The 16,031-nt window shown below is 47.7% G+C and overlaps 1 protein-coding gene across 2 annotated transcripts in view; it reads right to left on the bottom strand.

The window, feature by feature from the left end:
• Positions 1-12,848, bottom strand: part of SYTL3 (synaptotagmin-like 3) — a 76,179-nt gene extending 63,331 nt beyond the window's left edge. For both annotated transcript variants that reach the window (XM_006882763.1, XM_006882764.1), the window contains exons 1-2: positions 12,739-12,848; positions 10,592-10,810 (exon numbers count right to left, since the gene is read on the bottom strand). In XM_006882763.1, the coding sequence (XP_006882825.1) occupies positions 10,592-10,810; positions 12,739-12,848 (329 nt within the window). The remainder of the gene's footprint in view (positions 1-10,591; positions 10,811-12,738) is intronic.
• Positions 12,849-16,031: the final 3,183 nt, after the last annotated feature.

The following is a 16,031-nucleotide window of genomic DNA, read 5'->3' as shown; positions in this document are numbered from 1 at the left end:
ATTTTGAACATTTCATGTGCTTGTTAGCCATCTGAATGTCTTCTTCGGTGAAGTGTCTGTTCATATCCTGTGCTCATTTTTCAATTGGATTATTTACTTTTATCTTGTTGTGGTGCTCAAGTATTTTATAAATTCTGGATATAAGTCCCTTATCTGATATGTCATTACAAATACTTTTTTCCAGTCTGTGGCTTCCCTTTTCACCCTGGTGGAGAAGTTTTTGGATGTGCATAGGGATTTGATTCTTCTTTTTTAAATTTTATTTTATTATTTTTTGTGCATGTACCATCAAATCAGATCTGACTGGTACAGGAGGAAATTGTCCCTCCTTCTCCGGCAGAGCATCTGGTGGATTCAAACCATGTACCTCTGGGATTGCAGTACAGCTTCTTGCCACTAGGCCACCAGAGCTCCCCAGGGTTTGATTCTTAGTGGATCCCATTTGTCTATTTTATCTTCTCCTGGTTGTAGGTTTTTCAGGCTACTTGGAAGACTGTTTATGTTGTGGATTAGGACCTCTAGTGTTCTTCCAAGCTTTTCTTCAATGACGATTATAGTCCTTGGTTTTAGTCCTAGGTCCTTGATCCACCTTGAGTTGGTTTTTTATACGGAGTGAAGTGTGGATCTTGCTTGAGTCTTTTGCAGATACTTTTCCAATTTTGCCAACACAATTTGTTTAAAAGGCTGTCATTTCCCCACTTAACTGATTTCATCTCCTTGTCAAAAATCAGTTGACCATAGATAGATGGGCTGATCTCCGGGCTCTCAATTCTATTCCACTGATCTATGTGTCTGTCATTTTATCAGTACCACGCTGTCTTTACCACCATGGCAGTGTAGTAGGATTTGAAATCAGGGAGTGAGATACCTCCTACCATTCTTCTATTTTTAAGGAGTGCTTTGCTTATTCGGGTCTTCTTTACATTCCAATTGAAACTGGAGATTGCCTTTTCCATCTCCTTAAAGAATGGGATTGGAATTTGTATTGGGATTGCATTAAATGTGTAAATTGCCTTTGGTAGTGTTGCCATTTTCATAATATTGAGTCTTCCTATCCATGAACAAGGGATATTCTTCCACTTCTCCATGTCTCTTTTTTGTTTCTTTTAGTAGTGTTTTGTAATTTCCTTTGAATAGATCCTTTGTGCTTCTGGTTAAATTTACTCCAAGTATTTAATCTTGTGATTCGCTATTGTGAATGGTATTGTTTTTCTTAGTTCTGGCTCTGTATTCTCTTTGTCACTGTAGAGAAATCCAACTGATTTTTGTATGTTGATCTTGTATCCTGCTACTTTGCTGAATTGGTCCACTGTGTCCAATAGTTTCCTTGCTGAGTCTTTAGGGTTTTCTAGGTATACTATCATATCATCTGCATAGAGAGATAATTTTACCTTGTCTTTGCCAATTTGGCTACCTCTTATTCCCTTCTCTTGTCTTACTGCTATTGCTAAGACTTCCAATACAATATTCAATAAGAGAGGTGATAGTGGGCATCCTTGCCTAGTTCCTGTTCTTAAAGGGAATGCCTTTAACCTCTCTCCATTGAGAACAATGTTGGCTCTTGGGTTTGCATACTTTTTACTATATTGAAGAAATTCCCCTCGAATCCTATTTTGTTGAGTGTTTTAATCAGGAAAGGGTGTTGGATTTTGTCAAAGGCCTTTTCTGCGTCAATTGATAGGATCATGTGGTTCTTGTTCTTTGCTTTGTTAATGTGATAAATTATATTGTTTTCCTTATGTTGAACCATCCTTGCATACCTGTTATGAATCCCAGTTGGTCATGGTGAATTATTTCTTTGATGTGTGGGGCTATTCTTAACACCCCAAGAATGGTGGGTGCATATAGGGGTGCTTGGGAAACACTTGTGAGTTGGTAGCCAATAAGGGAGTGCCTAGGTCACGAAAATGGTTAAACACTTGACAACTAACCAAAAGGCTGGCAGTTCAAGTCTCCTCAGAGGCAGATGGAAAGATGGGCCTGGTGTCTACTTCTGAAAACTCAGCTGTTGAAACCCCAAGGAGCAGTACTCCTCTGCACACGTTCAGTCACAGGGACTGGGACCATCAGGGGCTGAGGTCTCAGGGGCTGGGGTCCCAGGGACTGTGGTCCAGGGGCTGTGGTCACCAGGGGCTGTGGTCATCAGGGGCTGGTGTCTCAGGGGTTGGGTCCCTAGGGGCTGGGGTCACCAGGGGCTGGGCTCCCAGGGGCTGAAGAGAAGAGGTGAGCAAATCAAAACTCTGACCCGCAGCTGTGGGGCAACGCTGCCTCTTAGCATCCCCCGCTCAGGCCTCTGATGCCATAAATCCTGATGAAAGGAGACTGCCCATCTTTCTTCTACTGAGCTGCTGGTGGATTAGAACCACTGAGCTTTAGGTTAGCAGCACAATGTGTAAGGCATGTAGCTTCTTAAAGACACAAAGGCCTGGGATAAAAGAAGATTCCAGTGGCCCTGAACGTCAGAGCACAGTAAGGCCCAATGAGGTCTTCAATGACTGAGTTTTCAGAAGCACATTGCCAGGCCAGGCTTTCAAGTTGCCTCAGGGTGGACTTGAACCCACAACCTTTTGATTAGCAGCCAAGAGCTTTAACCATTTATATCACGTGGAAACTGTAAAGAAGATTTAGGAAACTGAAAATGTAAAGACAGACACTGATCTTTGTCTTACATGTAGTGAGGACAGAAATACATCTGGAAGACTGAGCCATCAACTAACTCCCTCAGCAGAAACTCTTAGAGAGAGAGAGAGAGAGCTTATAATCCAAGAGAGATGAAAACAAATAGGACAGAGGCCTAGAGAACTAAAACAGAGGCCACTGAGTCTAAACTTATTTTCAAGGAAGGCAGGGCAGGCACATATAAGAACAATCAGAATAAGGAAGGGATAGGCTGGAAGGATGAATGGAAATGAGAATCACAGAGATGAAATGGGGAAAGTGTTTTCGCAAAGTCAGGGGTGTAAATATTGTCCTAAAACAAAACCAATATGAATAATTATGTGGAAACCAATTTTGCCTTGCAAAGTTTCATTCAAAGCACACTAAAAGTTAAACAAATTAGGAATTTGAAGGAACTGTCACTGAGTTTTTATTAAAAAATGAACCCAATAGCTAGCAGCTCAGAAGAAGTTTCCATGAAAATCAATTTGAGAGACATATACACATGTATGTATGTATGTACATATACATGTACATATACATGTATGTATGTAGAAACTGGTTCTAATGTGAAAGCAAAGGAAAAACTGCACATACATTTAGCATGTGAAAACTAGGCAATCAATAAAGAAATAACAACTCACCTAGGATGTGTCTGTAATATTAACATCAAAGACAATGAGGAAATACGCACAAAGTACCTAAGAAATGGGTACTGAGATGACAAATTTGCAAGAATTTTTAATACTTGGTCGAATAGTTATTCACAAATGAAAGCCACGAAGCAGCATCCTAAAACACACAATGTCTTAGAAATACACTCCTCGATGTGCTCTGCTGGGTTAACAAGTCCTTGAAAATGAACTCAAGTTGACTGAGAAATGAGTGAACTTAAAGAGCTGTGAATGGCAAAATCGAGATTTCAGATGCTAGCAAGAAGTGATGGAATTGGTTAAAATACACATGGGGCTTAGTAATTGTTTTAAGTATCATTCTAGATAGCACAGATGACAGGCATAATGACCACATGAGATGCTACATAATAAAAGTTAATTGTTTATAGAAATGTCGGTATTTCAAAATGACTGAATAGATGAATGGAACCAGTTTTTTAAATACATGGTTCCCTGGGACCATGTCACAGAGGGACTGAACACTGGACAGTTTTTAAAGGGTCCTGTGTTGCAATCTTATTCCAATAATAACGTTTCTATACTTGCCACGGTCAAAGTACCACAGGAGGATGGCTTCCACAGACAGAACTGCATCCCCACCATTTAGGTTAGGGGAGAGCTGTCTCTCTGTCCACTCTGGAGGATGGGCCTTGTCTCCTGCCAACATGTATGAGCCTTGTGTCTTTGTCTCAACTTTCCAGAGTCTAGGAGTTTCTCAGCACAAGGAAACTGGATACAAAGGACACACTCTGCTCCCTGCTTTTCTTTTCTGGTAATAGAAGATCCCTCTATCTCTGCTCATTGGTTTAGTCTTTTTTAATAGCTCAGAAGAGATTGATTCAAGGTACAATCTAATCTTGTATTCTGAATCATGAACATAACAGCCTCTAATCCTGCCTCATTAACCCCATAGTTGTTTAAGACTTTGAATATGTAGGATTATTACATCAGATGACTTGACACATGTTGCTGGGGACACACAATTCCATCTGTAACAACACTCAACAAATATTTAAGAGGCTTTGTCCATACTTGCTCATTAGGAACAGCCAGCCTTACCCATTTTGAGAACACCACTAAAATAGAATTCCTTCCTGACAACCTTCACTAATGCTTTCTACTTTCTACTCCTCCATTCTCTTTGAAAGTTCCCAGGTATCTTCTGGCTAAGCCCTACCATCTGTCCCAGCTCACTCAGTGGGCTCCAGGGCATCTATCCTCATTCTCACCTCTAGGAGTCTATGAGGTATCAGATGACATTCCTGGGTCTCTGCCTTCTTTTCTATACCTTTAAAGTATTGGACTATTAATCACAAAGCTTAGAGGTTCAAGTCCGTGTAGAGGTACAATGGAATGCAGTCATCTACTTTCAAAAATAAGCCACTGAAAGCCCTTGGACATGAGACACTACTATTGGCCTCTCCCTGTCCAGACCAAAGGAAAGTGAAGAAAAATCAAAGATTCAAGGCAAAATACATCCCAAAGGACCATTGAATGGACTACATGAACTGCAGGCTCCACTAGCCTGGGACCAGAGGAGCCCGACAAACACTACACCCTGCTCTGATTGGGATCACAACGGAACACCATCAAACAAACAAGAAACATAATAAAAATCAAAATTAGAAAGGAGATCGGATTTGCAGGTCTGTTAGGGACTGGTGGAATCTCCAAGACTGTGGCTCTTGGTCACCCTTCAAATCTGGAACTGAGCTTACTCTCAAAGATCCCCTTGCAGCCAGACCATGGACAGGCCATAAGGGGACAGTAACACCTGAAAAGGAACATATTTCTCACTGCAATCAACCACAGGAGACCAAAATGGCACCGTTTATCCCAAAACAAGACTCAGGGCAAGAAGGTCAAGGCAGCTGGGTGAGGGGAAATGGGAAAGCCATGGAGGAAAGGGGAAGAATGCTTTCACATTTAGCAGTGTCACAGCACAAAGCATGTATGAATTGTGGCTGGAATAAAATTTGTTCTGTAGCCTTTCATTTAGCACAATAAGATTTTTTTTTTATTTTAATTTTTTTCCCCTTTCCTGTTGTGTACCGTCAAATCAGATCCAACTGGCACAGGAGGAGTTTGCCCCTCCTTCTCCGGCAGAACATCTGGTGGATTTGAAGCGTGTACCTTTGGGATTGCAGTACAGCTTCTTGCCACTAGGCCACCTGAGCTCCAATAAGATATTTTTTAAAAGAAAAGACAATTGCATGTAGTACAATTCCACTCTGGCACAGCTACTGTAAGGGACCATCCACTCAACAACCATGGGTTGGTCTTGGTGTTTGGTGGTGTGAGCCCACCCCAGCACTACCCGTAACTCTGAGTCTAGCTGACTCACAGTCTGTGAAATCCAAACAGTTCTCCACTGTAACCACCCACCTTCCGAGTCCCATTCAAGCTCGAGGCTTGTCCTGTCTACAAAGTAACTCCAAGTCAAGTCCTCTGACTCAACACGTCATACTCAAGCGATCCACCAGGGAGTCCACTTCCTTCCCAGAATCATATCTGAGTCTCTCAATCTGGACACCTAGGAACATTTTCACTCCTCCTTTCTTTGATGCTCTGGAACCAAGCGCTGCCATTCCCTCCCGGGAGCATCCCTCCAGGCTGCCATGTCCCTGGTAACCCCTGCCTCATCCTCCCTGCCCTGGTACCTCTCCCTCCTGAGTCTGCCTGAGAACATGGACAGCATGGGGCATGGCTCTGACTCACAGCAGGTATCAGACCCCATTTCCTGCCACATCAAGTCTAGACTGTTCTGTCTCCCAGCAGGTGGGACCAGGCAGAGATGAGGAGAAAAGCCACTGGACTTGGGGTGCTTGGGTTCTAGTCTGGACGTGGTTTCTTACTGACCACATGGCCTTGGGCAAATGACCTTCTATCTCAATACCTCCCTTTTCTCATCACTGGAATGGGAAACCATGAGTAACCAGTTGCTGTGTGAGGGTTCTGACTCACAGCAGCCAGCCTCACTTGTGTCAGAGCAGAGCTCACCCTCAGGGTTTCCTATGCCAGGCCTTGCTTGCAGGCTATTCAGTGAGCTGTGTTGAATGCTCTTCCACTCATGCCACCCAAGAGGCCTGAAATCAGCTGCCGCTGAGTTGGTTCGAACTCATGAGCTCGACCCATGAACGCCAGAGAGCAGTGCTCCACTGGGCTTTGAGTGGCCAGGCCTTTCTTCTGAGGCACCATTGGGTAGATTTCAACTGCCAACTTCTCTGTTAGCAGCCGAGCTGTTTGCACCCTCAGGAACTCTCATCCCTCCACAAGCCTATTGTGAGGCTCAGGTGAAAAGGGAACAGTACAGCCATGGAATCTGGACCACCATCCCCTGAGCTCCTAGGCCGTCTGTCAGCTCCATTGCGCCCATCACTTCTCTGAGAACATTCCCTGAGGCAGGGCCTAGGATCTGAGACATCAGGCCAAACCTCAGGCCAAACCCAGGCCATATACACCCTCAGTTTCTCTCTGCAGCAACTCTAAGTTCTCATGTCTCTCTCTCTCTCTGTGCAGTTTCTGTTATTACCCTACACTTTTCTCTCTCTTGGTTTAAAACTCTCTCCTCCTCTTGTTCCCACACATGTCTACTCTTTCTCAAGCAATCAGGCTCCAGCTGATGGAGAAAGATGGGGAGAAAACTGGGGTCAAAACCTCTCCCCGGCTCCCCAACACCAGCCAGTCACAATGGTGAAAAAGCCTGACGTTTTCCCAGAAGGCTTCTTCTGTTAGGAGTCCCTTCCAGAGGTGGAGGGGGAGGAAATGGTTAGTATACTTGTCTGTTGACTAAAAAGCTGTGGATCAAGTCCTCGCAGAAGCAACACACAAGAAAGGCCTGGCGATCTACTTCTTAAAAAGCAGACGAAACCCTATGTACACAGCTCTGCTCCAGAACACAGGGCCAGGGAGTGCAATCACTGTGGCTGAGGTTTGTTATGGCCCTTGCACAGGATGGCGGCCTGGGGAGGACAGAGCTGAGAGGTAGACAGACAGAGAGAGCTGAGGGAAGGAGGGCTTGGGGAAGTCGATGCTGTTGGTAAATCCCTCAGCCTGCGACACAGAGCGAGCACCCCCTGGTGGCTAGGGGACAAACGCGTCTGTGCTGGAAGGAGGGCACCCTGGGTGCTCCTTCGAGGTGAGGACGGTGCAACTCCACCTCACATGTTGGACATGCCAGGAGGGGCCATCCTCGGAGAAGGACATCATTCTGCGGAAAGCAAAGGGTCAGCAAAGGAGAGGACCCTCCATGTGAAGGACTGGCCCCGTGAAAACATGTTGTTATTGTGTAGTGTCAAGTTGGAACCGGCCGGTAGCTGATGCCCCAGCAGGTTTTCGGTGGCAGTAAATTGCATGGGAGGAGATTGTCCATCTTTCTCCCATGGAGCAGCTGGTGGATTTGAACCATGCCTCTAGGTTGATAGTACAGCTCTTTACCAGTTGGCCACCAGAGCTATAATGAGCGTAAAACACAGGAGAAATTGTGACGATGATGCAGGATCGGGCAGGGTTGTGTTATGTTTTGTGTCTGGTCGAGTTGAAGCAGATCAATGGCACCTAACAACAACAACAACATAACAACTCTCTCTGAGATTTCCTGTGCTAATTCACTGCAGTCATGCAATTACCTTGGGTGTTTTGAGCAATACCTTTATTTCAAAATAAGGAAGCTGTGGTTTTAGAAATCTCTCCCTGTGTGCTGAAGGGTAAAGTGGGGGCACAGGGACTCTGTCCCCGCCCTGAGAGGATTTGCACACAAGCACCCTGGCAGATGGACTCAGTGGGTAGAGGGCCTCCCATTTCGATTTTGAATTTAAGGATGGGGTTGAGCCAGAGTCCTTTCTAAACAAGGTTTAGAATCATGATTGACTGTCCCTTGCGGCCTGCCCTGTCTATCCCCTTTACCCGCTCAGGGAAGCCCAAGGTCATTGGCTTCAGTAAACCAAAGAGATCTGAGAAGTAGGTGGGGACTCACGTAGGTGGGTAAGACATGGCACTCAGCTATAGAAAAAGACAGATGCAGGTCAAGTGCAGAGAAATTCTGTCGGACCACTTCCCCTTCCCTTGGCTGGACGATTGGAATGCAGTAAGTCTTCCAAAGGGACAGGTCTTTAAAATAGACCAACATGCATGTGGAAATTGGATACAAGGGAAATGAGAAAAGAAGAATCAGTGCCTTTGAGCTGCGGAGTTCGCGAAGAGCCTTGAATATTCATGGGCTGTCAAAAGAACAAAAACCATCCGTTTTGGAAGAGGAACAACTGGGGTGCTCTTTAGAGAGGAGGATGGTGGGGTTGACCTCACGCACTGGGGGCCCAGTGTCAGGACGGACGAGTCCCGGAGAAGGCAGAGGGTCAACGAAGGCGAGAAGGAGCTTTGAGGAGATGGACTGACACTGTGACTGCACAGCTCAGCGTAGCCGGGGGTTCTGAAGACTTGTAACGGTGCTTAGTGACAGCAGCCAATGTCTTCCTTAGAAGCCACGAAGGGGACACTTTGACTCACAACACGTCATCGAGGGAGACTAGACTCTAGAAAGGGATGCCATGGTTGGGAAAGGAAAGTCCCCCACAGACCAGGGGACCCTCTGTGAGATGAGCTGAGTCCATGCGTTACAACCCAAACTATCTTGAAGATGGCACAGAGCCAGGCCAGGTTTCCCTCCCCATTAGCCGCCTCTAGCCACTACACTGCCAGTGCCCGTAAGAACAGGGTGTGCCTTCTTGTGAAGAGAGAGACCCACTGAAATGAGGGCCGCTGTCCTTCTTGTCCCAGGCACCCCAACCCAGCAGCTGTGTCTAGACATTCTTGAGACTCAGAGACCCTGGGAACGCACCTAGGTCCACGGCAGAGGGGCCTTCTACCAACTACAGTCAGAAACAGAATGGGGTCCTGGGGTACATTCTCCCCGGGGACAGAGCCCTCCTCTGGGCGTCCAGGGGTCTGCTGACACCCCTCACCACTGCATGGAACACTGCAGTCCCAGGCAGACATGATCTTCACTGCTCTCAAATGGTCTGTTCAAAACTGCAAAGTCCACGTTTAAGAATTAACACCTTCAAGGTTAAAGGAAATGTAGATTGAGTCTAGCAGAGCCATTCTTCATTAAAACTATACACTAACTTGCTGACTTCACAGAAATCCACTGCCCTAGATTCGATCCAGACTCCTAGTGACCCCTCTATCAGGTCTCTAAGGCTTTGCGATCATCTTTATGGGAAGAGGCTGCCAAGGAGCACCGGATGGATTCAAACCACCAGCCTTACAGTTATTAGCAGCCCAACCCAACACATAAAACCTCGCACCACCAGGCTTCACAAAAGCACAGGCAGAACTGCACTCCATTCTCGCCCAAGGAAGTAAATCAAGTTGTCCAAACGTGAAGACACCTGTTAGAACGAATCCCAATTCCTGGGTTAAATCGTCCTTAAACACCCTGAAGGTGGTTCTGACTCGCGGCGGCCCTCCCCGGGCTTCTTGAGGCCATGGATATTCACAGGAAGATTGCACATCTTTTTCCAAGGAGGGGCTGGTAGAGTTGAACCACCGATCTTTGTGTCAGCATTCTGGCATGTTCTGCTCCACACCTTCAGGGCTCCTTGACTGCCCTTGGGCCATTAAACTCTCTCGACTCATTGCCTTGGAGTTGGAACCAACTCGTAGCTGACCCTCTCGCCAGTTTCCCGAAGCTGTAAATCGCGCACAGTGGAGGTGTGTGTGTGTGTGTGTGAGAACGTGTCCATCCCCCACCCTTGGAGCCTTTGTGGATTGACGCCGCTTGCCCTGAGGTTGGCAGTGCAACTCCTTCCCCAAAGGCAAACGATTTCTACCATCTGAAGAGAAGCTCCTTGACCCATCCTTAGATCATCACAAACAAGCCATGGTAAATTAAAAAGAAAATAAACACTTCTCTCTGTTGTGAAAATAACCTCTAAATCTAGAAAGTTGTTCCATGTTAGAACTCTGCCACCATGAGTCAGAATAGACTCGGTGGCAGCTGGAGAGTTAGGTTAACCATTTACCAGGAGGAGAGTCGCTGGGTGGTGTCAAACGTTACGTGCCTAACCAGAGGCACCATGGAAGAAAAACCTGGCCATTTACTTTCCCTCAAATCCACCCTAACGTCCAGTGGGGCCCAGTTCTGTTCCCACACACACAGGGTCCCCAGCAGCTGGGATGCACGAGTGGTGCCTGGCTTTCTGCGCAATGCTTGGTGGCCTCTCGTGTGGCCAAGTGGGTACACCGCCAGGTGTGCTTACCTGTCCTCGAAGCACACGGTGCACTTCCAGGCGCGGGTCTTCCTGAGGAACACGCGGCAGTCGGCGCACACTCGGTGGCTGCAGCCCCGGCACACGGCGCCCCGGTTCAGCAGCACCCCCAGCGCTCTCTGGCAGCGGGCACAGCGCTTCTCCCCGTCCACCTCGCCCGGGCTCTTGGCCCCTTTCCACCGGAGCTGCTGCAGGTGGGTCTTCAGCTTCCTGTCGGCACAGATTGAACGGGTTAGAGACTTGAGTGGGCAGGCCCAGAAAGACCCCTTCAGGGCCTTGAGCCCCCAGAAGCATCGCCCATGGAAGGGGGCCTTTGACAACAGCCCTGGACCCTCGACAGCAGCAGTGTGACCTCTCTAAGCTGGGGTTCAGGTGGAACAGAGATGGTGCCACCTTATCTGGCAAAGCACAACCGCTCACCTGGGAGGTACTCGGGCAGACCACCGCAAAGCCAGAGTCCCCACGAAGCTTTAAGTCTTTATAGGAAAGAGACCCTCCGCTTTCTTACTGGAGAAGCTGGTGGGTTCAATCCACCCACCCTATGGAAGCAGCCCAACACGTGACCTACTGCACTTCCAGGGTTTTTTCCTAACAGGCTCCAGCAGTCTGTGTGCGCTGGGAGACCAAAAAAGTCCTGGGACCTGAGGTTTCACTGTGCTGCTCGCTCACTGCTGTCGTTGACTCGGGCCCAACCTCTCCAAAGGCTGCCTGCAGTGTACTTGCTGGTTGACCAAAAACCTTCACTTTGGTTGTCCAAAGTGTGTGTGTGTGTGTGTGTGTGTGCGTGTGTGTGAGAGAGAGAGAGAAAGAAATGGACACGCCCTTGCCGACATGCATAGATGGGCAACACTTGCAGATGGAAAGGCCAGCACAGCCACTAACCAGGCGTTTTGTTTCCACTCTGCTGGGCACAGGCCCGAGTGGCTGCTCTGGGATCAGTACCAGAGAGTTTGCTGGCAGAAGACAGACAGGAAGGAGTTCCCTGTTGACAGAGCCACCGCAAACAGGCTGAGCAGGTTCCTACTCCAAGTCTCCGTTCCTAAAAGCTGACCAGGAAGGAACAAAATGAAAAGGCCAGAGAACCCGGCTGTGCTCACCGTTCCTACGCTCTCTGCTTCGGGTACGCCTTAAACAGGCTTCAGACAGCAGCACTGAAAATGAGGGAGGAAAACTCCAGCCCTAGGCCTTTTGCTTCGAAGTCGACATGCTCCCCACAAAACAGGCAAAACAGAAAGACAGCAGGCGTAGCATCAAAAGGCACCACCTCTGCACTTAGAAAGAATATTGGGAAAGTGAGCAATGTTTATATTCAGATTTACCTCCATTAAAAAAAACACACACCATTTCTTGTCACTGATAAAAGGATTTTCTATTTCTTTTGGAGGCTGAAATGTCAGGAACTAAATTAACAAACAAAGGAGTCCTGTTGGCACAACGATTAAGTGCCTGGCTGCTCACAGAGAGGTTTCTGGTTCAAACCCGTGCAGGGGCTCTTTGAGGGAAAGCTGTGACACTCTACTTCCTTTAAGAGGACCACTCAGAGCATCCCATGGGGCCATCCCACTAGGTCACACCAGGTCCCTTGAGTTGGAAACAAATCCACAGCACATAACAACACAAATTGCTCACACTCAACAAACTGTTACTCTTGGAACAAATGCTACGTCCAGCTTTTTTTTTTTTTTAAATTATTACTTAACTTGGGAAGGACTGGAGAGCATTATGCTGAGAGAACTCAGTCCCACAAGGATAAATATTGTATAAAACCATTATTGTAGAATGAGTATAAGGATCCAAGAGGGGTGGAAGAGGCTGGAAGCAGAAGGATGAGGGTGTGCAGGAGGCAGGATTAATCGTGGGGTTGTACAATTTGATGGAGGCAGGGTGAAGGAAATGGAAAGAATTTGTTCTTAAAAACAATGTATTTGGATTTTGTAAATAAACTAGTAGAAAATGGGGGGGGGGGGGAACCACAACACAAAAAGGTGTTATTTTAAAGAAAAAGTAAGGAGCTCTTCCCTTCTCCCTTCTCCCTTCTCCCTTCTCCCAGGGGCTTATCTCCCAGGAGGACAGGGATAACAGGGAGCCTGAAAATTAGAACAGCAGCCGGGAAGGTGAATGAGCCAGGTGGGACCTACCGTATCCTTTCCTCGTCCACGCTCCGCACCTCCTGGTCCCGATACAGCACCCGCAGGACGGCCTCTCGCTCCAGCTCCTTCAGCGAGCCCAGGCTCACCTCTTGGGCCATTTTATGTCCTTTTCTGGGACCTGAGTTTGAGGAATCTCTTCACCCACTTGTTGGCCTGGAGCTCCCAGCAGCCAGCCAGGTCTTCAAGCTCCCCTTGGCAACTCCCCTGGTGCCTGAGTCTTGCTGGTGGCTCTTTTCACCCCCTTGTTAGCTGAGTCTTGTTGCTCTGGAGAAGAGCACCCCGAGAAGCTGTTGTTCGGCGGGGGTCATGGTCCCACAGCCTGCAGGGCCAGCCAAGCTGCCCTCTGCTCCCACAGCCTCGTTCTCTGGGGCAGACGCAGTCTCCTGTCTGAGGCTCTGCCAGCGATTGTTGTAAAGCAAGCAGGCTCTGATGGTTGTAAAGCGAGCAGGCTTGGGGCAGATAATCCTGCAAAGCCTGGAGCCCCAGGCGCAGGGAATGTGAGCTGGCAGTGGAAGGGGTCAGTGGCCTTCCCTCTGGGACGCTGTCACTGTCCAGTCAGCGGGCACGGGCCGGCTTGGCCCAGACCTGCAGAAGGGACGACAGGGACAGTGTGAGTACTCCGGGCCGGAGGAGCCGCCTCCACACTGTGGCTTCAGGAGAGACCAGAAAGTCGCCACAGATGCACATTGGCATTTTCTTCCTGGGGCGTGACGAAAGACTTTAAATCCTGTTACAATTTTGTAAAGTCTATTGAGCCAGAAGCCAATTCTGACTCAGAAACACCGTGTGATAAAGAAATAAAATATATTCGACTCGATGGAACATAACAACAATTACATTTGAAAAATATTCTTAGCAGCCCCAAATGTCCAAACTAGTGCTTTTCTAACATCAAGTCTGTATCTTCAGAAGTTGTTAAAGTAAACAATGTTTAAGAAACAGCACAAGCAGAAAGACAAGCAGTTCTAACAGCCCACCAGCCGCTCTGAGGGGGAAGCACAGGTGGTCTCCACCCTCCAATGCACAATCTCAGAGACCAGGTGCCTGTCACCTGTCAGAATCCGCTTGGCAGACTATGCTAATTGAAAATCCACGAGAAGAGTAACGTGCTCAATGCTTAACTATTACTGTGGTTGGTCTCCCCCTCAACTCCACCCAACTGCCTTCAAAACTTAAAAGTTATTTTATCAACTGAGAGATGTGACATGCACAACCGTACCCTCAGCCTGTGCACAATTCCTGGAGGCTAGCTGTCATCAAGGATGGCTTCACACATCAAGTCCTGTGTCTGTCTGATGTTAGTCTGAAAAGTCCTGCACCCACCCTCCCTGGTCTCCTCTCAACCTGTGGTGTTGAGCAATGCAGCTTCCTGTCTGCCCCTCGCTGACCATCAAGCCCACTGGGAACCAAGGAGACCACAGAGAACAGATTATACGACAGAGTACGTCTGTCAAAGGTCCCCTCGCTGCACTTTCTGCAGGGCAGTGCCGGCGATCAAACGATGCAGATTCCCTAAAATGATTCTGCTTCTCAGTACGTTAAAGACGAAGTTCCCTGTGTTGAGCTTCTACAGAAACCCACATTCTATTCATTTATGATCCATGGCAAGTTAGGAAAGGAGAGGGTAGCAGAGTGTTTTAATTTTCTGGCTGCTGGTGCCAAGACAATGAATACCCATGAACTTGACCTACAGAGAGACAGATGCAGCCACCAATGTCAGGAGTTATGATGGAATGCTGATCACGTGAACAGAGAGACAGGACAACAGTCAAGGCAGAGGTGATCTGGGCCATATCTATCTGGTCAGAGAAGGGAGCTGGCCTGGGGAACAGCGGGAAGAAGAAAACAGACAAGAACAAGGAACCTTTATTGTGAACAACCTAGACACAGAAGCATGCCATTCTCCTCCCAGCAGAGTAATCCAGCTTTTCCATAACTAACTGGTGGCCTAATGCGCAGGGTGTTTTGCTGCCAACCCAAAAGTGCACAGTTTGAATCCACCAGATGTTCCCAGGGAGGGAGATGGGCAATCTCCTCCCACGCAATTTACAGCTTCTGAGAACCTGCTGGAGGGCCAGCTGTGAGTTGGTCTGACTTGAAGGCAATGAGTTGTGGTTTCGTTGAAAATACTAACACTCCCTGACCCAGACTCTCTGCTTCTCCATTCTCATCCTCCGCGAAATGCCCCCGTGCTCCCCACCTTGATCACATCCTGGACTGTTCCCTGATCACATCATACACTTTCTCCCCTCCGCGCACTTGTTCAGGTGCACCTTCGGCCTCGTGAAGTCTCACTTATCCTGAGGTGTGAATTTTACTTGATTCATGTCTGCTCTTAGTATTAGCATTATTGCTCTCATCCCGGGTACAGATCCAGAACGAGCTCATTGAGGAAGCTTGCTTCCCACCTACAATCGCAGTGAAATGCTTATCACTGACCCCTTTGCACCTCTGTATATCTCTACTGTGACTCTGAGGTCATCGTGGCATGTGTGAGGGTGAACGTGTCCTTCAGAGCAGTGACCTTGGATGGTAGTGACCCCTCTGCACCGTCAGTGTTGAATGTCTGGAATTGAGAAACCAGGGGAGGGTTGCCTCACTGAGCTCACTTGCCTCAAGCAGGAAGCTCGAATTCAAGCCAACTGAGAAGGAAGGAGGAGGGGCAGGTGAACGCTCTAGGAGAAAGGTGGCGCCTTCAGAAATCTCAGAAGAAGAGACAGATCTGAGCCATTCCCGGAGTGGAGGGACACACAAGAATGCTTTTATCTTCATGATCTCACGCAGAAATTCTCAATCTCATCGTCTGAGGAATAAACCTCCTGGATCTGGCCATCTTCTCAATGTCCCAATAGTCTCTACCAAATTTCCTCCTTCGTCCAGGCACTGGGCCAAGCAGTGTCCTTCCCACCAGCAGCTTAGAGCCCAGTATGTAGTCTAGGTCTTCATTCTGACATTCCCTTAACGGTGGCTGCCTTTCTCCATCTATCCTTCCACTTTTATTTTGCAATTTAGAATTAGAGAAAATTAATACCATAGCACCTCTATACTAACGCTGATTAGAGAACCCACAGACATAAGCTGTTTCACCTCAACCCTGGTTTTGGGATCCAACAGTCCAAACCTTGGACTTCTTAGCTGTGTGCTCTTGGTCACTTTTCATCTTCCTTGGACCCACAATCCACACACTTGGTATCTGCAGTCAGGAGATCAAGAGACCTATTGTATAGCAAAGAGCTGGAAACAGCCTAAGTGCCCATCAACAAACGAATGATAGAGAAGCT

Source organism: Elephantulus edwardii, unplaced genomic scaffold (genome assembly GCF_000299155.1).
Source record: "Elephantulus edwardii isolate Elephantulus edwardi_28Jun2011 unplaced genomic scaffold, EleEdw1.0 scaffold00024, whole genome shotgun sequence".
NCBI classification, from domain to species: Eukaryota; Metazoa; Chordata; class Mammalia; order Macroscelidea; family Macroscelididae; genus Elephantulus; species Elephantulus edwardii.
Note: the sequence above shows the minus strand (reverse complement) of the source record. Positions and strands in the feature narration are given on the sequence as shown.